At 41.3% G+C, this 22301-nt stretch overlaps 1 protein-coding gene across 2 annotated transcripts in view; it reads right to left on the bottom strand.

The window, feature by feature from the left end:
- LOC122808740 (brain-specific angiogenesis inhibitor 1-associated protein 2-like) overlaps positions 1–22301 on the bottom strand; it is a 1062100-nt gene that overhangs the window by 759668 nt on the left and 280131 nt on the right. For both annotated transcript variants that reach the window (XM_044079751.1, XM_044079760.1), the window contains exon 3: positions 10543–10618. In XM_044079751.1, coding sequence (XP_043935686.1) covers positions 10543–10618 — 76 coding nt within the window. The remainder of the gene's footprint in view (positions 1–10542; positions 10619–22301) is intronic.

Here is a 22301-nt window from a genome sequence, read left to right as displayed (position 1 = left end):
ATATCTAGTCATCCTTCCTTAGGGCTAACATCTGATTCATTCTGCATCTCAACATTACTTGAACATCCACGGTGAGAAGACATTTCAATGAATTAGAATACTGGGAAAAAGATGTGGATAGCAGAATTAGCTGATTCAAACCAATTTTAGTTGCTGCCTTTTAGGAAAAAGATAGATTAGTATGAAAGCATTAGCTGTTTTTATGATGAATTTAGTTCAAATTTTACTTCACCCACAGTCATAGCTATTGCACAGGTTCTACAAACGCAGCCACCCCCTTTTAATTACTGTGGAACAAGTTCTTGCAGCCCTCTCAAAAACTAAGAATACTTCATCCACAGGCCCTGATAACATAGGTTGCCTGATTATTAGTACTAAATATGACCTATCTGAACCTCTACTTTACTTCTTTATGAATATAGCTAATTGAGAAGCTTAGGTTAAAGTATGGAAAACAGTGATTATAATGCCATTGCACAATGGTATACTGACAACAGATCCTGGTAACTATAGGGCCATTAGTGTCACTAGCATCATACATAAAACAAAAGAACATATTATCTAAGACCTCATTAACATGGGCATTGAAAATTTCTTAAGCCTGGACCCTCATCAATTTGGCTTTGTCAAAGGAATGTCATGCCTCTCTAACCTCATTAATTTATATGAAAAGGTGAGCAAGGTAGTGGATAGCAGCTCTGCAGTTGATACAGGATGTCTGAACCTTGTCAGTGCCTTTGACACTACTTCTCATGCAGGCATTATAGAAGGTCTTGTAAATTTGAATATAAAATCCTTTACGTTCTGTGGTAGATCGCTAACTGGTTGTCTGAAAGAACTTATCTGCTTAGAATCAATAGGTGCCACTTCAAAAAGCAAAAAGAGTTAAAAGCGGAGTATCACAGGGTCGGTGTCTGGCTCTCTCCTATTCTGCACCTGCTTTTCACACCTTCAGCGCAATAGTCCTGACCTACAGTTATCAAAGTATGCAGACAACTGTAAAATCGGTGTTACTCAATCTGTACCATAATTACTCCAACATGGCTTAGACCATCTTAACAGCTGATAAAAGGACAAAGGTATCACGTGATCTAGGCAGCCTTGCTGATAATTCCTTCTCGTTCGACCACCATGCAGTGGCACCTGCACTACATCCAAAGTCATCGTTGGTCACCTTTACTCATATATCATCATAACCAGTAATGAATATAATGCACCTTTTGACATGTACTTGTCTAAACTTACAACATATAAGATGAATTTGTCTAAACATACAACTCAACTTGAGTGACCTCAGAAATTCATAACTAAAAAGATCACTGGCCTCTAAAATCTTAGCTACCAGGATAGACCAGCAGGTATCTATGCACTCTGTCTCTTATAAATTCCTCAAGAAATCCGTGTTTAGCCTTGTGAGCTATGAAAGATCCAACCTTCTTTCACCTCCTGTTCTATCACATGAGAAATAGTACCTTAAATACCCAATTTAAAGGAAATAAATCTTCATCAACAGATAAATCCAAACCAAAGGGTAACACAATCACACAGACACATCACTCAGTAAAAACTGCAAGAAAAACCCAGCAAAGCTAAAGTTTTCACTGTGTGATACCTTAAACCTCCTGCAATGTAGCCCCATGGGATATATGCAAATAATCCTTTAAGGACACCAAGTGTTTCAGCTACATGGCTTCTGACTGTCCATGGCTTTTTTATTCTTTAAGTCTTTATGGTTACAATCGGACTAATTAAACAAGCACTAGCTGTGGACATGCACATTTCAGACTTTTTACTGAACTCATTAGCACAGCATAAGTAGACAGTCTGGCTATGCTTCAGAAACACCAGGTCATTTAGCCCAGCCCAGCTGATGCCCACAAAGATTAAGATGCATGCAAAATATCCCAACTAACATCCAAAACAGTGGGTAATAAGATCACAAACAGACTAAACATTCAATAAAATCTGCAGTAAAAAACAGCCAAGACACATTGACAGATTCATAATCAATGCCTCCTCACCTCTGGAACAAACTTCCACTACATGTCAAACAGAGTAGCTCCAATGACACCTTCAAGGTAAACCTAAATAATTGGATGAGTAGCCTCAAAGTCTCCCCTGGTCTACATAATATTGCCCTCCTTATGGCAGAAGTGAACCTTTGAATATGGGTTTTTGGCTAGGCATGTAACTGTCTGCATACTGCTTGCCTATTACTTGCCTCTACACCTATGAATATATAAGGAGGATAAACTGATAATGCCTGCAACAGGTGGGTCTTCTAAAAGACATATTACAATTCTTCTGGATCTTCTGATTTAAAAATTGGATGGGTGAACCTCTGTTAAAAGTTGAAAGGCTGAGCTTTTGTAGAATAAATGTCCACAAGAGGAGACAAGCTGTCTCAGGGGATGCTTAGGAATAAGGAGCCCCTCAAAGCCTTACAAATGGTTAGTAAAGGAGGGTATTCCCCTTTTCTGCAATATGAAATCTAGAGATAGCATAAGATGGCTGCAACAGAAAAGTGGATAAAGCCCAGACCACAGATCTGTCTTAAGCAATACAGCAAAATAACTGTTGGGACCAAGAACTGGTCCTGCTGCTTCTGTACCACCCCAAGAGTTGTGGCCAAGATCAGGTCCTGCTGCTTCTGCACCACCCCACGTCTTGAGGACAAGAACATGTCCTGCTTTTTCTGTACCACCCCAATTGTTGGGACCAAGAACTGGTCCTGCTGCTTCTGTACCACCCCAAAAGTTGGGGCCAAGATCAGGTCCTGCTGCTTCTGTACCACCCCCAAGTGTTGGGGCCAAGATCAGGTCCTGCTGCTTCTGTACCACCCCCAAGTGTTGGGGCCAAGATCAGGTCCTGCTGCTTCTGTACCACCCCCAAGTGCTGGGGCCAAGAATAGGTCCTGCTGCTTCTGTACCATGCCAAGTGTTGGGGCCAAGAACCGACCCTGCTACTTCTGTACCACCCCAAGTGCTGGGGCCAAGAAAGTACAGTTGTGTACACTTACAACAAATGTAGACATTCAAGTGTATTCACTGTTGCAGTCATCACCTGTGGGTTATCGCTGCTGCGATAGCCCTCGGCAGGCCCGAATACCAGAGTCAATGTTTTTCTGCATCGGCTGCAGTCGCCTGTAGTCTGACATCAAGTCATCAGTTCTATAAAGCAAGGCAGTCGACATCATTACATCAATTGTTCTTGCCCTAAGCCATCAGAAGCACAAGGAAATAAGGTAAAGTGGTCCTGGTGGCTAAAAGCCACCGTGGGAAGCTTATGTCCCCCTAGGGGAAGAGGATATAAGGGGAAGGAGGGAGGGAAACCAGGACTGCAACAGTGAATACACTCAAACATTTACATTTATAGTAAGTGTACACAACTGTACTATGTTCTTCATGTTTCACTGTTGCAGTCATCACCTGTGGGAGGATTCCCAAAGCCGAGGAGAGGGGTGGGAGGATAGGATAGAGCCCTAGGCATGGGTCAGCAAGCCCTGCAGAACTGCATTGGCAAACCATGCCCTAGACTTAGAAAAAAGAGGTAGATGGTAATGCTTTGTAAAGGTATGGACAGAGGTCCAGGTGGCAGCTTCCAAGATTTCCCTGGTGGGTCTCCTCTGAAGAAGGCAGTGGAAGTGGAGCCTGCCCTATTGGAATGGGTACGAATAGACTTAGGAGGAGGTTTCCCATGAAATCTGTAGCAGAAATGGATACAGTGTGATATCCATTAAGAGATAGTCTGCTTGGAAATTTACTTCCCCTCTCTGCCCTTAGGGCAAAATTGACCAGAAGTTGGTCCGTTTTTCTGAAGGGTTTAGTACGGTCCAGGTAGTGTCTGAACTGCCTGTGCATGTCCAGAGAGTGCAGAATTCTTTCTCCCTTGTTTTGAGGGTTAGGGAAGAAGGTAGGCAGAGGAATGACCTGGTTGAGAGTCATATTAGATATCACTTTGGGCATAAAGGAGGGGTTAGTCCTAAGGGAAATCCTGTCTGCATGGAAAATGATGAAGGGCTCAATGGCCATCAGTGCCTGATGTTCAGAATCCCTTCTGGCTGAGGTGATAGCTAGCAAAAAAAGTAGTCTTCCAGAGAGGAATTTCAGTTCTGCCGAAGCAGCAGGTTCAAAGGGTGGTAAGGTTAGTTTTTCCAAAATATAATTAAGATCCCAGGCTGGCGTGGGATGCATTCTGGGAGGTCTGATATTAGAAGCCCCTCTGAGAAATTGTTTAATCAAAGAGTGAGAGAACAGGGGGTGGTCTATATTAAACTGAGCTGAAATGGCTAATGCGTGGAATTTAACAGAAGAGAAGGAAAGTCCACTATTGAGTAATTCATCTAGATAGTCCAGGATAAGAGGGACAGAAAGTTGTGAGGAACTGGCTCCTCTGGGCTGGCACCAGGAGCAGAATCTTTTCCATTTCCCTACGTAAGATTTTCTGGTGCTGGGCCTTCTGGCCTTTGTGATAATGTCTAGGACCTGCTTGCTTAGCAGAAGCCCTTCTCTTACCTTAGGAGTATCAGCCATGCTGATAGCTTGAGAGTCTGCAAATCTGGGTGCAGCATTTCCCCCCTGCTTGAGTCAAGAGGTTTGGGATCTGGGGAAGCTGCCTGGGAGGATGTGATGTCAGGCTGCACAGCAAGGGATACCAATGTTGTCTGGGCCAATCTGGAGCAATGAGAATGGCCTGGGTCCCTCCTCTGTTATCTTGATGAGTACCTTGGGAACAAGAGGAAGGGGGGGAGTGTACACAAAGAGGGAGTTCCAAGGGAAGGTCAAGGCATCTACCTTCCATGCCAGGCAGTGATATTCCCTGCTGCAAAATTTCTTTAGCTGATGGCTGAGGTGCGAAACAAAGAGATCCACCTCCAGATTTCCCACACTTGAGTAACTTGCACAAAGATCTTTTTGTGGAGCTGCCATTCATGGGGGTCCATGAAGTGTCTGCTTAAGTGGTCTGCCAGGGTGTTGTTGATCCCTGGTAGGTATTGGGCTACTAGGTGTAATCCCATGGAGGAGGCAGTCAGACAGAGGTTCATGGCTAGCTTGCACAGAGGGTAAGATTGTGTCCCTCCCTGTTTGTTGATGTACCACATTACTGTGGTGTTGTCTGTTTTGATAAGGAGAACTCCTGGCCTGAGATGGGGCTGGAAAGATGTCAGAGCCTTTTGTACTGCAATCATTTCCTTCTGGTTGATAGTAAGGGAAGGTGTTGGGCATCCCAAAGACCTTGGGTGCACCTGCCTGTTAGATGGGTGCCCCAAGCGATGTCTGAGGTGTCGGTGGTGATGGTGTGCCTGGTGGGGCAGTGGAAGAAGGGAAGACCCTGGTTCCTGGCACAGGCCCCTGCCCAGCAGAGAACTCAGCCCTTATACAGTGGATCAGAGGGAAAGAGCTCTCTAAAGGCTGTGAGTGTTGACACCAAAGGTTCCTTAGATACCACAAAGTTTCCTCAAGTGTAGCCTGGCAAGAGGAATTAGAAGGATGCAAGAAGCCATGTAACCCAAGGCTTGCAGGAACTTCCTCACTGTGAGGTGACTTTTGGATGCCAGCTGGGTAAAGTAGAGAGCAGGAAACTCTGCTTTTCAGGGGATAGGAAGGCCTTTTTGGATGCTGTGTCCAGCAGTGCTCCCAGGAAAATGATCCTCCTGGAGGGAGTCTGCTTTGATTTCTATTCATTGAAGGTGAACCCCAAGGAAGTTAAGAGGGTTTTGACAAAGTGTAGGTCCTGGAGCAGCTTTTCTTTGCTCTCTGCCTGAATTAGGCAGTCATCCAGATAAGGGTAAATCTGTATATTTTTCTGTCTGCAAAAGGCTCTGGCCGGGGACAAACATTTTGCGAAAACCCTGGGAGCAGTAGATAAGCCAAAGGGAAGAGCAGAGAACAGAAAGTGCTGTGAGCCTGCTCTGAAACGCAGGAATTTCCTGCAGGACTCCCTTATGGGGATATGGACGTATGCATCTTTTAGGTCCAGAGTCACTAACCAGGCATTTTTGTCAGCATAGGCAGCAGCTGCTGCAGGGTTAGCATTTTGAATTTGGGGACCACCGGGGATGTATTCAGAATGGACATAACCAGGATGGGGCACCAATTTCCCTCCTTACTGGGAACAAGGCAAAGCCTGGAATAAAAGCCTTTGCCTGCTTGATCTGTGGGAACAGGTTCTATTGCCCCCTGGGCTATGAGAATTTGGACTTGCTTTAATGCCTCTGCCCACTGATTGGGAGGTAAGCCTTGGGTACCCTCTGGGAATTAGGGGTTCATTGAAAGAGAATTTGTATCTCTGGAAAAAGATCTTTAAGACCCATTGGTCCTTGGTTACAGACAGCCAATTTTCTCTGCAGAGGGACAGCCTTCCTCCGAGCTTTTGGGTGAAAGGAGGGCGGGGGTAGGGAGTCATTGAGAGTTTTTGCCACAAAGGAATGGCTTAGAACTCCCTGCCTTAGAGGCAGATGTGGTCCATTGTTTGGTTCTCTGTTGTTCCTGCTATCGGGATCTGGGTGGCCTGTCCCTGTGGGGCTTAGCTTGCCCCTGTCTGCTAAGAGCAGGAAAGGACCAGTGCTTAGAGAGAAAGTTTCTACCGAATCTAGGAGGTTGAACTTGAAATAAATATTTTACTGTTTTCATAGATTTTGCTTTGTCTTCCATCTTTTTAAGCACCTCTTCTGCTTTTTAAGCACCTCTTCTGCTTTTTCTCCAAACAAGTGGTCTTTATCCAAAGGTGCATCAATTAATTTAGACTTGACATGATCAGGTAGAGGTTGTTCCTTCAGCCATGCATGTCTCCTAATGACAGATCCAGACACTGCTGCCCTGCTAGATTGCTTGTAGTGCATCATATCTACAGTGTAAAGAATGCCTTGCCACTTGACAAGTAGAGTGCAGTAAATCTGCTAACTCCTTAGAATTGGCACAGTCAGGAAAAGTAGAAATATTTTGCTTTAATAGTTCCAAAGTGTGCTGTTGATATTTTAACATATGGGACTGACAGTTGAGAGCTCTGATGGCTAAGGTTGCAGAGGTGTAAACTTTTTTACCCCATCTGTCCAGAGCTCTGGCATCCTTATCAGAAGGAGTAGGGTTATTTGCAGAATTAGCCCGGGCTCCCTTGGGACCCTGTGCAATGACCTCCATGTCTGCAGCAGGATTTCTGTACAGGTATTTGTGAGTGTCTGATACTCTGTAATACCTGTCTGGCTTACTGGGAGCCAGAGGAAGGGCGTCCGGGGCTAAACTGGATTCATGGAAACCATCATCCACCACTTCTAAAATGGGGGGGGGGGGGTGGCAAGGGGTCTGTGCTGGGGTAGGTCTCGAAATTCTCTTAGCCTTTTCTTAGACTGAGGGAAATCCTGAGATTCCCATTGGAAATGTTCGCTGAGGGTGTGGAGGGTTTCCCCAAAGGCAAGGTCTTCTGGTGGGGAGGCAGAAGGGAAGGATTCCTCTGCATCTAAATCCTCATAAGCAGCAAGAGGTTGTTGTTCTTCTTCAAAATCCTGAATAATCTGATTCCTCAGAATCTTACTCTGTCAATAGTTCAAGAGAAGGGTGTCTTTTCCTTTCAGAAGTTGTGGCTTGACTACCCCTGATAAGGGAAATAAGATCCGCCGCCATCTTAATCATCTGAGCCTGGGGTGGAGTGCCGGGAGTAAGATGGTGGTCAGAGGCAGATTTTCTAGGGGGTGGCCTGGCTTCTAGGCCTAAGAGTAGTCATCAGTCTGAGAGAAACGGTAGTCAGGTGTGAAGACGTCGATTTCTGTCTGGAATTGGTAGGGCGAAAGACCTTCTTGGAAGCCAGTGCCTGTATAGCAGCTCTGGACCCATCTGAGGCAGAGACAGCCAAAGGCTATGAAGACTAAGATGATTTCTGCGGCATACCGGACTCCGAAAGGGTCTCAGTAGAGGTCTGTGTAGCAATCGCATCAGGCATCAGGGGCTGCAAAAGTGCCTCACTGAATTCCGGAGAACTGATGACCTCCTTAGCAGAAGAGTCATCGGAAGGCTTAGCCTTGTGAGGTCTGTCTCTATCTTTATCCCTACGGTTTTTAGGAGGCTCTACAAATTTTGTTGGCTGACCGATGCCATATGTGAATATGGAGGATGAAAATACTCTACAAAAAGATCTCCACAATGAATAGTTCTCGTATTAAAGAGGGCACAGAACGGCAACAGGTGTCATCATGGTCTGGGCCTAAACAAGTGACGCAGTATGAATGGAAGTCTCTGTGTGGGTTTCTGCTTTCCACAAGTGAGACAATTGTTAACTTTTTCGATCATCGGTTAGTGCAAGAAAAAGAGATCCCCAACGGGGTACTTAGGTTTAGACGTTTTCAGCTGTGATCTGAACACTGGTAGCAACCGACAAGCACACTTGCGAACTGCTTCTGGTATGGGCTCCACAGCAAGAAAGACTGATGTAATGGCATCAGCTGGCTTGCTTTATAGCCCTGACAACCTGACGTTAGTCTAGAGGCGACAGCAGCTGAAGCAGAAAAACATTTACTCTGGTATTCAGGCTGGCCGCGGGCTACCACAGCAGGCATAACCCACAGCTGATGACTGCAACAGTGAAACAGGAAGAACATCAGTACTGCCTCTTCACATTTTGGACCACAGGCCATTATTACAACACATACTGGTACCCATTATGGACTTTACTGGTGGCCCCAAAAATGTCCACAGAAATTTGTTCAAATGGCACCTGATAACAGTGCATTAATCTCATGCCTATTAAATCCAGGATGTGGTGCAGTTTTCTGCCATTCTGGGCTAGAAGAACAGAAGTTTCTTCTCTCTTATTATGCATGGTCAGTACAAGCTGGCTAGAACTCTCCCATTGGCATTCTCTGTCCTCTGGTGCCCTCCTAATGCATGGCTGTAAGGCTAGTTTCATTATTAGTAGCCTGTGCCATTTTGTCTTTTTACAGGTATGTATAATTTCTTCGATTCATTACTTACGCCATTCAAGAGGTCCGTTTTTTTTAACTGAAAAGAGGGGAAAGTAGCAATGGGAACACCTTATTTGTTATTCTCATTTGCAACCTCGGTTATATTCCCTCTTGCCCTGTTTTAGGTATCCTCTTCCCATTTTGCTTTCTTAAAGTTTATGTGGTTTATCTGTAATGTTTACTTTCATTAACCTGATTTGAGGTGGAAGGTGAGTCCCTGCCCCCCATCACTGCAACTTCTGATGGTTCTTCCCTTCCAACGTGTACTTCTAGAAAAAAAAAATCACCTTCTGCAGCACATTCTAAGCTGCCTGTTCAAGCCTCTGTCTTTTCTTTCAAGTTGCTCTCGTGCTTAGTGTGAGGACAAACCATCCACTCATTTTCATTACCTTCTTCCTCTGTCTCGATCCTCTGACATTTCTTGACGACTCTTGGCAGACTTCTGTCTCGTATTGATTCCTTCCTTATACTTTGATCAGATTTGTTTAGTGCCTATACGGACACCTTTTACAGTTTTGGGTTTCCGTTACTCTACCCTTGGGGCAGAAGTCTGATAACAGGCAGGATTCCTTTCACTGTGTAATCAAACCCACATTCTAGCCCCCTTTGTACCTTCTATGTTAATGCATTTTAACTACAGGTTCATAGGTAGGTACTAGGCTATCTGCTCAAGGGCATTTATAAGCCTAGCCAGAGTGTGTCGGCTTTCACCGCCCCATTGATTAATTAACTGATCCTCTGTCCAGAAGAGCCAATGAAGTGATCCCAGGGGTGTATTTTCTGTTACCCATCCACTCGTCAAGGTTTCTCTTGAAGAGTGTTAGTGAGGGTCTCTGCCTAATGTAGTTAGGAATTTTGTTCCAAAGCATGGGGAGTCTCTGTGACAGGAATCTAACCCTCCAGCATGTTCTATTTATTGTTGTGGCGAGGTTTAGCTCACTAGAGCTAGTGGCTCGCAGTGACTTGGATTTCTTTAGGTGGAGCATGTCCATCAATTCTGAGTTGGACATGGCTTTGTAAGTCAGGCAGAGATCACCTCTGAGTAAGCGATATGCCACTGAGTACAGCCGGAGTTTTTTCAGTCGGGCTGCATAGGACATCTGTTTGAGACCAGTAATCCTCTTGGCGAGGTACTTTTGTGGTCTTTCCAGCTGTTAGAAGTGTCTTGTGAGGTACATCCCAAACTATCTTTTTCAGCTGCCATATTATGTTTATGGATTCTCCTTCCTTACACATTTCCCAAAAGTGCTTTAAACTGGTGAAAATATTTTCCTAATGTTACATCATGAGTCAAATCAGAGGTTGCAGGCAGAGCATTATTTTAGAATTATTTCAAATTCTACAAATGTGAGGGGGTATTCTTTTTTGTCACCATGAATGCATGGTACATCTACTTCCTGCAGTATGTCCTGCGCAAAGTAATGGAAGGTTTCCTATAATAATGGGAGATTATATTTACTAATATTCTTTTTAGGCCTACAAAAACAGTAACATTTTGAAATACAAGCATTTATACATATTTATCATACACTGAATCATAAGTATCGTCTTGAAGAGAACACCCAGAAATGCGAGCACATGAAAGATACCTGAGAGTGCCTTTTCGTAGGTCTTCCCCATTGCAACAAAGTTCTTCAATCCAGGATTGAACTGGTCAAGAATAACCTGGAAAACAGAGAAAAACAATTAGCTTTCAACCTGCTGCTGCTGGTGGTTCAAATCCTCAGGACAAAGAGAAAGTCTAATGTCTAATGTATGATCCTGCAGGCATCTCTCCTAGTGCCTTTGAGTAATGAAATGGTCCCAATCAGGTTCTCTTACATTACAGAGATCCTTCAGACATCTCTACTAGTGCCTTGGAGTAATGATATGGTCCCAATCAGGTTCTCTTACATTATAGAGATCCTGCAGGCATCTTTCCTAGTGTCTTGGAGTACGGATATGGTCCCAGCAGGTTCTCTTACATTACTTTACATACTCGAGGCAAACATTTGAAGTGCCTGATCACCTATCTCACAGGTTTGGCTTCTGCTGAAAGGGATTAGTTAAAAACATATTTTAATGTCAGTTACACAGCTACTCCAACTAATTGTACAATGTTTTCTTTTTACTGGATATTATCATGATCTTAATTAAACCAGCAACCTTTCATCATTCTGCGCTAGAAAAGCATCAGAGCTCAATAGGAGTCCACTTATTGAGTGTATAAGGCATCATATCTTTCTGTCCTGTTATGTGACAAAGGGCTTAAATCACACAAGCAGTACACAATGTGGCTCCCAACAGTGAATTTCTGTGAACTGAAAATTATTTTTCTTAAACTGGCAATTAAAATTACTTTAAAGTATTTCCTCACTGCTCTCCAAGAACATTATTTTTGCTTCACTTTCAACACCTCTTTTAAATTTCTGCCAGTACGGTCAAATACTCCGAGCTACAGCAACAGATATCATACACATTACAAGTGATCACTCATACAAGTTATAGATACAGCAAGTTGAATTTAAAATGCATTGACAATGTGGTCAGAATGAGTACATCAACAGTATTTACCTTAGCTTGAGGAATGAATGGATAGCATGAAGATCGAAGGACTTTCTTTTACTGAAAGCTAAAAGGACACACGCTTACTGGATTTCTTAAAGAGCCCATGCATAAAGCATAGCCTCCAAACTAGTACAGTCCATGAGCAGCCTTCATAATGGCAGTGCCTTATATGGAGATAACTTGCGAACTCCGCAAAATGTGACCACAGTCCGGAAATAAACTGAGAACTAATGACTGCGAGGAAACAATACTAACTTCTGGACCACTGTGTCATGCTGGACTGCTAAAAATATATGTGAACAGTTTAAAGGGACAGAAAATAAGGGAAATACTAAAGTGCTTGAAGGAGTGAAAGTATATTGCTTTCTACAAGGATGATGGTTTTCAGTGGATTTCATGGAAAGAAAGAAAAACAGCTGAAGAGATATGTTAACTCCTTAACCCCTACATGGTGTGAAATGTCACTCCTTTAGCAGCATACATACATCTTGCATTCCAAAGCATTTTCTGAAAAATAAACTTAAAAAGCAGAATATAAACAAATGTAAATATTTTGTGAACAATTATAGCTATTAAAATGTAGAAATAGCAATGCTATCACTAAGAAGTCTTCTTTACAGTGATAATAGTGGATTTATAATCTTTTCCATAAATACTGTGAATATATTATAATGCACACAAACCTCACATTGTAAACTTTCACAAACAAATGTTCATACCTTGAAAACTGTAGAACCTAGATATATATATAACCAATCATAAGTATTCATGTGAGAACAAGAAATTCCTACACAAGTGCATGTTTACTGAGGTATTTACAGAAATATGAAAACATGTTTAATTGTATAATTAACAATACAAACAACACTGGCTATCTCTCAAGATGTGCAATGTACATAGGTTCATAGGTAAGTATTAGGCTAATGGCCCTGGGGCCAATGCAAGCCTAGCCCAACAGTGTTCCCAGTCATCTGGCTTACCAGACTTTAGTTGCCTGTGCCCCTATCTAGCGATGCAATTGATGTGATACCTGGGGTGAATTTCCTATTTCCCATCCACTCATCAAGATTTCTCTTGAAGAGGGCCAGTGAGGTACTCTGCTTGATTTGAATGGGGAGTTTATTCCAGAGTACTGGAAGTCTCTGGGTTATTAACCTATCCCTCCAGCAGGTTCTGTTTAATGTGGTTATAAGGTTGAGGTCTTTGGAGCAAGTAGCATGGAGGGAACTGGGATTTTTTTCAGATGAAGCATGTCTAGCAAAACTGGGTCAGACATGGCTCTGCATGTCAAGGGTCTATATTGAATCACTGAATGCTTAGAAAAGTGAACGCTGATTCATCAACCCCATGTAAGTGAAAGCTTATAATCTCGAACACTCAGAACAGCATTTTTTTTCCCACACCACAAACTATTTCTAATGTGAGGGCTTCACCCCCCCACACCCCCCTACTTAAATATATCAACTCTGAGACCGCACTACAGCAACGAAGAAGGCAAAATACAAAAGGCGGCCAAGCGATTTCTTTCCCAGGGAAAGAATTTGCTTATATGCCGCTTCAGTATTTTGCGGTTTCACACTATAAAGTTTGATCAAGATGCATTTAAAAGAATGCATCTTCGATCGGCTAATAGGGAACCTATGTCAAGCAGAGATTGCCTCTAAGTACGCGACATGAGATGGAGTGAAGTTTAAGTTTTTTAAGTCGATCTGTGTATGGCATGTGTTTGAGTCCTAAGATCCTCTTAGTGAAGGACTTCTGTGGCCTCTCCAGTTGTTGGAGGTGTCTAGTGAGGTACATGGCAAATGGGGCATTGTACTCTATAATGGGTCTGATGAGGGATGAGTAGAGAGTGATAATGACTTCTTTTTTCCTGGATGAGAAACCTTTGGTGATGAGATGTGCCACGTAGAAGGACTTCCTAACTACAGTGGCAACGTGTTTGTCGAAGGAGAGTTTGCTATCTACCTGTGTCCCTAGATCCCTTATAACACACCTTCAGAGTTAAGTAGGTTCCCTTCAAAATGGTAGTTTGTGGGCACCATATTTTTCTCAAAGGGAATGACGATGCATTTTTTGATGTTGAGCCTAAGGCCGTGGTTTTGGCACCAGTCATTTGTTTCCATTAGGCCTTTTGTAGGATGTCCACATCAGCTTGAGAGTCAATAATAGCTCCCAGTTTGCAGTCATCCATGAATTTGGTTAACCAGAGTCTTTTGGTGTTGGCTTGAACTTCAGAGAAGTAGATACCAAACAAGAGAGGACCCAGAAACGATCCTTGTGGGACTTCACTTGTAACTGCCCGTTAGTCAGATTTGGAGTCAGCTACTTTCACAATGTGGCCTCAAATCCATCTAGTGATGTAAGGGTTAATGCACAGATCTGTGAGCCTATCAATGATTCCAGAGTGTGGGATGGTGTCAAAGGCTCTGGCTAGATCGAGGTAGGCTGTGTGAAGAGCCTTCCCTTCATCCACCGCTCTGGTGACAGCTTCGAAGAAGTCTATCAGATTGAGTAGACATAATCTGCCTTTCACAAATCCAAATGGCATGGGATCCAGGGTCTAAAGGTTCCCTATATCCTTATTTATAAAATCCATAATAATATGTTCCATAGCCTTACAGATCAGGCTCATCAAGCTGATAGGGTGGTAGTTCCCAGGGTCAGTAGTCGCATCCCCTTTGTGGAGTGGGATGACTGTATCAGTGCACCATTCAGTGGGAAAAAAGCCAGAACTGAGGCTGTAGTCGAACAGGGTACTCAGGTGTGGTGGCAGTTCTTTTTGTAACTCATGCAGGACACAACCCGGTATTCTATCTAGTCCCATGGAAGCTGTATTCTTAGCTTTGGTCAGTGCGGTTTCTACTTGTGCAGTCATGATACTAGGGATTTGATATTCCTCAGGTATGTGGATGGGCCCTTTGAGGAGGGAGTAGTATCTGTAGCAATTTTGCTTTCATAACTAGCTTTTGTGGATTTGATGAGGGATCTCAGTTTTTTACTGAGATTTCTATGGGAATTTTTCCAGTCTCCAGACTTTGCCCTTTTCTGCAACAGTTTTTTTCCTTCTGTTGTAGAATTTGTTAATAGTAGGGTTCCACCAGATTGGCTTCCTTTTTTTAGAGGAGAGCATCTTGGTTCTATTTGGTATGGCCCTATCTATGCAATTGTGTAAGTGCTCATACAGTGCCCTGGTGTATGATTCAGCAGCCATACTCCCAGTCCCCATTTCTATGGATGACGTGATGCTTGCCACTTCTTTCCTTCAAAGCTCAACATTTTCTTTCGAGAAGTTTTTCACTGTGGTTTCCTTTTTCGGGGGTGGGGGTGCAATATTTGGATATTAATGGTGATTAACTTGTAGCTGGATCTAACCAGGGAGGGGTTTACCATAGGAGTAGAGCAGCGGTCCTTCATGTTTGTAATGATTAGGTCAAGAATATCAAAGACAGTTTTCTTCAACAATATCTAAAGTTTCATTTAATGTCATGCAACAGTTTGTAAGTCACTTGGTCTTTGAAGTACATATGTAAATATTGCCTATTTTCATAACTACAAGAAAACAAATAGCCATATTAGCAGTATAGCCTGACATAAACTAATACTTTCAGTGAAATGTCCTGCCCACCCCCACATTGGAGTTTCACACCATACACCTCAATAAAATGTAGGTCTCACACTCATGGAAATATGGACATAAATATGGACACGTGAATAATAAGGGGCAGACAAAGATTTATTTCTCCCCTGCAGGGCATCCTAGACTAACAATTTTAGTGTCATTCATCAGAGTGTAATCTTTGTTATTTTTTTCAGCAACTATGAAACCAGTAACAGAAATGACAGCAAGCAGAGATCCTTGTGTTGAATGCAAAATGGACTAGATATGCACCAACAAAAATAATGAATGAACTGTTTGAAGAAGCAATGCTGTTTTAGTTCATAAAGATATACAGGAAACATTTTAACTACCTAAATAGTGAAGCAGGGAGAAAAGAAAAGAACAACAAAACAGTATATAAATGTTAAAATAGAAAACGAGTACTTAAAGAAATATGAATGAATAATTTGGTGACAGAAGGTGCAACCTAAGATATCAAACCAAGATCTTAAAAATATATCTCTCTAAGCAAAGAAATAGTGGCAGAGCGCCATTGTACACAGAAATATTTCTAATATCATATAACAATTGAAATTAATGGAAATAAGTTGAAAAAATAAAATAGAAGATATTACAAAAAATTTCAAATGAAATTCTGAAAATTGTCTTCGAAAACAATCAGGTTTTACAGTTATGTCTAGCTCATTTTGGAATTAATACAGTTTATACGAACTTCACAGAAAGGTGGTTAGTTCTAAAATAAAACAGAAAAGGGATATAAACAAGGAATAAGGTTAAAAAAAAAACAGACAAGGAACAGATAATATAAAAAGCCAAATTACACAGAACCATTGGAAAATAAGAAGAATACAAAAAGCAGCAATTAATTGTCCTAAGATTGCTGGCACAATGGCGCAGATGTCTTTAGTGAATATCCCATAACCATGTCTTGGGCAAATCCAAATGCGCAGACTTTATAGTAATTCAGCTAACTAAACTATAGTTATAAAAGCAAAATATAAATTCCACCTGGTACGAACAGTAACCAACTCCAGAAAGGAAACTCCTACTCAGTAGTAATCCAAAAACCCTATGAGCAATAAAATGAATAAAGCCTTTAATTCACAAGTAGCTTTTTGTTTGCAGTAAAACACAAACTTCTTAAGTAAGTTCTGGCTATCACTTTCATTCTGATGTACCATTTCTATAATAGAATAATTGAATCAAGTGAGGTAATTAATGAAAGAAACCTTCTTATTTAAAGGAGAAGCTTATTCAGGAAAAAATAAATAAATTAAAAACATTGTTTAAGTACTTCTCATATAAAATCTGTGCAGAAAAGTATCAAATACATAAAAACAGTTTAAAAAGTCAAAAGTGCAATGAATATATAGAAACTGACATGTAAGAAATAACATATAAAAACACTTATAAGAAGCTCGTGTTTATTTATTTATTTACAGTTTGTTTGTCATGATGGTCCATTGGACCACAAGGAGCCCATTTTGAATGGAGCCCTAGGGAGAAAAGCTCCAAAAAAATACAAATTATACAAATTGCAAAATTACAAACTTACAAAATTATAATATGATAGTTAGAAAAATGGAAGATAATAACAGTTGAAGTAAATTAACAAACATTACAAAAAAATTGTGATATGAAAGTTAAAAAATACAAGATAATGGTTGTGGTAAATTGACATTTGAGGGAACAAATTAGTACAATGTATGAAAAATCCTTTACAAACAAATTAAGATCTTAGCAAAACATGCTAATTCTTAGACTTTATTAATAGGACTTATTAGGGTAAAGGAGGCTATTAGCAGATGTATTGGCTATAGAAAGAATTATAGTTAAGGAAGTTATGTAGGATGGAAGCAAGAGCATTCCCATTGTGAGGTTAGGTGTGAGTGAAGTAAAGTTTTGAAGACAGAGAGACTGTTACTGGTATGGATAAGGGGTGGGAGAGAATTCCAGTGATGTGCTAGACAGAAGGATAGAAGATGTTTACCTGGAGGGCGGGCAGGTTTATATAGCTCTATTAGATTTTGGAAGTTGGATTGTAGACATTTATTAGGTAGATGCATTTAGAAGGTAGAGGCAAGGGAGGGACAAAGAGAGGGATTGAAAATAAGTCTGTGTGCTTGGATAAGTTGAATATAGGTAAGATAATTGGGTAACTCAAGCCGGTTCATTTGGCCCAGGGAAATACAGTGATGGATATTGGATCTGTGACCTGTTGCACATTTTGAAATTTGATAGTAACAGGAGGAGAGTTTTGACTTGAGGGAGGAGGGCAGATTAGTAAGGATGGAGGCACCATACAGGAGGGAAAGGATAAGGTAGGTGTTAGCAAGAATGAGTCTAGTGGAGGGAGATATGAAAGATTGTGGTGGTAAAGCATGACAAGATTCTTATGAGTTTTTTTGATATTTACTTGTAGATGGCTATCGAAATTTAGCTGATCATCAATGAGGATTCCTAATAGTTTGCCCATGGAGACTATTTCAAGAAGTGTGTTATTTTCCTGGTGTTAGAGAATGAGTTTTTATTTAGGTGGTGGTTTTGGAAGGGGAAAATATCATTAGTTTAGTCTTGGTTCCATTTAGTGCTAGATGATTGTCTAGCATCCATTGTGCAGTAGAAGAGAATGCATCCTGGGTTAATTTTGTTAATGAGGAAGTGGAGGTGGCAGAGCAGATTATTGTCAAGTCATCAGCGTATTGGATGAGGTTAGCATTAGAAATGGCATGACAGAAGTCATTAATGAAAATATTGAATAGAAGGGGGACCTAGAATTGAGCCCTGGGGCAGACCTGTGGGAGTATTTAGGAATGGGGAAGTAGCTTTTTTCCACTTAACTGCTTGTTGTCTATTTGACAGATAACTGGTGAACCAGTTGATAGAGGAATGGGATAGATTTAGTTTAGTCTAAGAGGAGGGTATATACAATATGACTGGAGTTACGTGCCTTGTTTACAGTTTCTAGGAAGGAGAGGAGTGGGGTGGTGGTGCTATGGCCTGGTCGGAATCTATGCTGGGTAGGGGTGAGAAGGTCATTATTTATAAGATATGGTAGAAGTTGTAGGTGGATGCATTTTTCGAGGAGTTTAGAAATAGTGGATAAGATTGCAATGGGATGGAAATTGGGGATATTGTTGTTGTTGCCCCCTTTATGGAGTGGAATAATAAAGGCCTTTTTCCAGAGCTGGGGAACATGGCATTCTGAAATTGATTGGTTTATTAGGATGCAGATAGGAAAGGCAATGGCTTACGATGCTATCTTTAGGAAGTAGGAGGGTATCTCGTCAGGGGCATTAGAACATGGCTTCAAGTTTAGAAGAATTTGTTTATGGTAGAGATGGGGATAGGGTTCTTGGAGAAGGGAGGAGGTTGGGAGCTGGAGGTACTGGAGGAGGGAGGAGGTTGGGAGCTGGAGGTACTGGAGGAATGGGGGATATGTAGAGGTAGATGTGGGAAAGCAGGATTAGTAGTGAAGGATGATGTTAGTTTGGATATGGAGTCAATAAAGAGAGTTGAATTGACTAGCTAAATCAAGGTCTGAGGCATTTGGGTTGGGGCACGGTTTTCTTTTTTACCTGGGTTAAGGAGAGAGGAAATTCCATCCCAGAACTTTTTAGGGTTGTTGCTATGATTGGTTTGGGGCATGAAAAAATAGCCTTTGCGGTCTGAGATAATAAGTTTTTTTACTTTGTTATGAAGTGTTTTGTACTCATTAAGGGTAGTGGTAGTTTTAGTTCTATGGTAGTGTTTCCGGGTTTTATCACAGAGTTGCATGGTGGCTAAGGTATTCTTAGTTAACCAAGGGACAGAGTTACTTTTAATGTGTTTTGGTTCCCAAGGGGCAAAGGAGTCTAGAATGTTTAAGAAGGTTGTATTAAAGTAAGTAACAGCATTTTCAAGGGATAAGGTTTTTAGCGGATTCCAGTTTGTTCTTTTTAGCGCATCTGAGAAAGCTTTGGGGTTAAACTACTTTAGGTATTGAGTAGAGGTGTAGATGTGAGATAGTTGTAGGGAGGAGGGAAGCTGGTGAGCGAAAGTGGGAAGGCGGCTACCTAGTGGGTCTGGAAGGGTTCCACTATCAGAGATGTAGTGGGGATGGGAAACTAGAATCCAGTCTAGGGTACTACCACAAAAGGAAGTCTTTGGAAGGTCTGGTTGTGGAGCTGATAAGTTGAGTGAAGTTGTAAAGATTTATATTTAGGGAGTTGGTTGGGGTTTGAATTATGTCCCAGTTAATGTTAATATCACCTAGGATTATAGTTTCATTAGAGATGTTGGTAGAGAGCCAAGAGAGAATGTCTTCAAGGACTGGAGATTGTCCCCAGGAGGGATGTAGGTGGTGACAATGTGGATATGTTTATGTTTGTTTACCTGAAGAATTAATTCAGCATTACCAAATTTGGGAATAGGTTTAGAATATGAGGTAAGCAAGAGTGATGAGGAGTAAAGGACAGCGATACCTCCCCCTTTTTACGTGTTCTATCTTTTCTGATAATACAGTAGTTGGGTGGTATCAATTCTTAGTCTTTATATGAGGTTTAAGCCACGTTTCGGAGATGGACAGAATATCAGGTTGATTATGGAGAAGCCAGATGTGGAGGTTAGGAATTTTGTTACATATACTCTGAGCATTTAGGGCTGTGAAATGGAGGGATCTACCAGCTGAGTAGGGAGGATGAGAAGGGGAGGTAGAATTGTGTGAGGAAGAAGGGCCTGGGTTTGGGTGTATGTCCCCAGAGACAAGGATAGAGATAAAATGGCGAATGTGGGAGAAGAGAAATTTAAGTTGCTTAGTGCCTAGATTGTGGTTTGTAAGCTTAATTGGGATGGTTGTAGTATAGATTAGAGTAGTGTTTCTGAGTTAGCATATGAGTTTATAGGGGAAAAATCATAGTATTGTTGATTTAGTACGGTCTAGGGGATATACGGTTAGAGGAGTGTGTATGCTGTAAGCAGGATGAGGTAGTTGAGTGAAATGGGTGAGTGTGATTGGCAGAGAGAGTTTGGGCAAGATAATGTAAGTAGGATAAGGAGATGAGAATTAGTATTAGAGTTAGAGATGTGGCTGGTTTGGATGGCATGGTGTTTATTTTGGATAGATTGTGGTGAATTTAAGTTGAGAAGGTATAGAGACAGCTATATTGAAAGAGTTTGGAGTTTAGTGGAGTGAGTAGATGGAGTAGATTTAGGAGATGGATAGGGGGAGGTGGATTAATTATGGGTGGGGTTGGTTATGTTGATTGGATGTGGGAGGAGGTGGGTGTGGCTTACTAACTATAAGTGTAGAGGTACTGGGAGCGGGTGGAATTTGGGGGCAGGAAAGGGGAGCGGAGTGAGCCTGTAGGGTAGAGCCAAGGAGAAGGAGGAAAAGGTAAGAAAAAAAACAGTCAGTTTGGTGGAAAAGAGTTGAGGGGCTAGAGAGTAGTCTCAGAGATAAAAGGCTATGTCAGATATTTAAGAAGGGAGCTTTGTCACTCTGATTATACTGTTAGCTACAGAATATTACTTTGCTTTGAGTTATACTTAAATCTAACAGAATCTATGCACAGTAAACCAAATAGACATTTACGTAAAAATACTATACTGGTTTAAATTATATTTAAAGCTGTCATAATCTAAACTGGGTAGACCAGGTAGGTGTTTAGCTAGAAAATATTATTTTACTTTGAATTATATCAAGTCTGTCATATGCTGAGCAGGGGAATACACAGGGTGCAGACATAACACTGGGCTTTGGTAAGTAAAATATAGGAATAGGAGAAGGATTAACCTTATTGTTAAAAACATAAATAAAAAGTATAGTGTTGAATAAGGGTTTTTATATGTTATGTCTAGAGGAATCTAAGCTGAAGTTAGGAAAGCACACATGTTCAAGAGTATAAATTTTCCTACAGTATATGTAGACCATTAGCCTGGAGAAGGTAAAAAAGGAGTCCTTCTCCTATTCCATAAAAAACCCTGGTGATAGAATCACAATGTTTCACACAATTGGAAATGGTAGATAGCTCATGTGAGGAGGGCTTGTTGGTTATATTTATGCCCCTAATGAAGAAAAATGGTACTGATGCTGATAATCATCTTATGCTGTATTATTGGTTTTAAAATGTTTAATAAAAAACAGTTTAATAAGTCACTTTACTAACATATGGCTTTGCCAGTGCTCCTCTCTTCCAGGGTAAAATAAACCCTCTAATAATATAAACCTCAGTCTCACTACTACTATACATCTGCTGCACTGTCCAACAGTTATTTGAGTTTATATGAGGCTTTCTATCTACCTGTGAGACGTCACAAACTATTACAATGCTGTATCATCCTAGACCAAGCCCTCTATCTTGGCACTATCAGCACTGGGTATGACTATGCTCCCCTTCATAAATTCAGTTGTTAAAAATATAATACACAGATGCACTTATTAAAAAAACATAACATATTGCCTTTCTCCATTCATAATGAAAACAACTTCTCTTAGGTTCATAGGTTGTTCATAGTTGTAAAATACACAAATGACCACTAGGGTCCTTAAAAGCCTAGAAGTGCAACCCAAATGTGACCCACAAATCTGACTTAAATTTGATTAACAGTTGGTGATTTACTGACTGCCTGCCTATGTGCATCAGAGAAACAGGAGTCAGACGAGGAGTAAATTTCTGATTACTAGTCTAAGTTACACTTAAATAGGGATTTGGGAGGAACTCTGCTTCACATGGAGGGGGAGCCTGTTCCAGAGAATGTGAATTCTCTGAGAAACACATATGTGAAGGCAGGTGAAGGCTGTCAGCCTGGCTAGATATAATTTTGTAGATAATTCTGTCATTTGTAAATATTAATATAAGCCACAGACTTGTTCTCTTAAATGTGAAAAGACTGTAGTGGATGTTGAACTGAAAAAAAATGTAACAACAGTGCACTCTGCTGTAAGAAAGCTGATAAGTCAAACATTGTGAAATTCTTTGATCTAAAACTCGGAGCCGAGATGTCTAGAGGGAGGCATTCTGCCTATTGATTTGAGGCCAGAGTTAATGGTTAAAATTTACATGTGTAATTTATTTTATTGCTCTGTCTTTCTGACCAGCTGCAAGATCAAAAGGGCTATTAACGTATTAATGTAATCTGAAATGAAACAGTGGTACTGTGTTATCAATTTAAGGACAGAAAGAATGAGGGCAATTGAGC

Source organism: Protopterus annectens, chromosome 1.part1 (genome assembly GCF_019279795.1).
Source record: "Protopterus annectens isolate FY-2018-M chromosome 1.part1, PAN1.0, whole genome shotgun sequence".
NCBI classification, from domain to species: domain Eukaryota; kingdom Metazoa; phylum Chordata; order Ceratodontiformes; family Protopteridae; genus Protopterus; species Protopterus annectens.
This window is presented reverse-complemented; position numbering and strand designations above follow the sequence as displayed.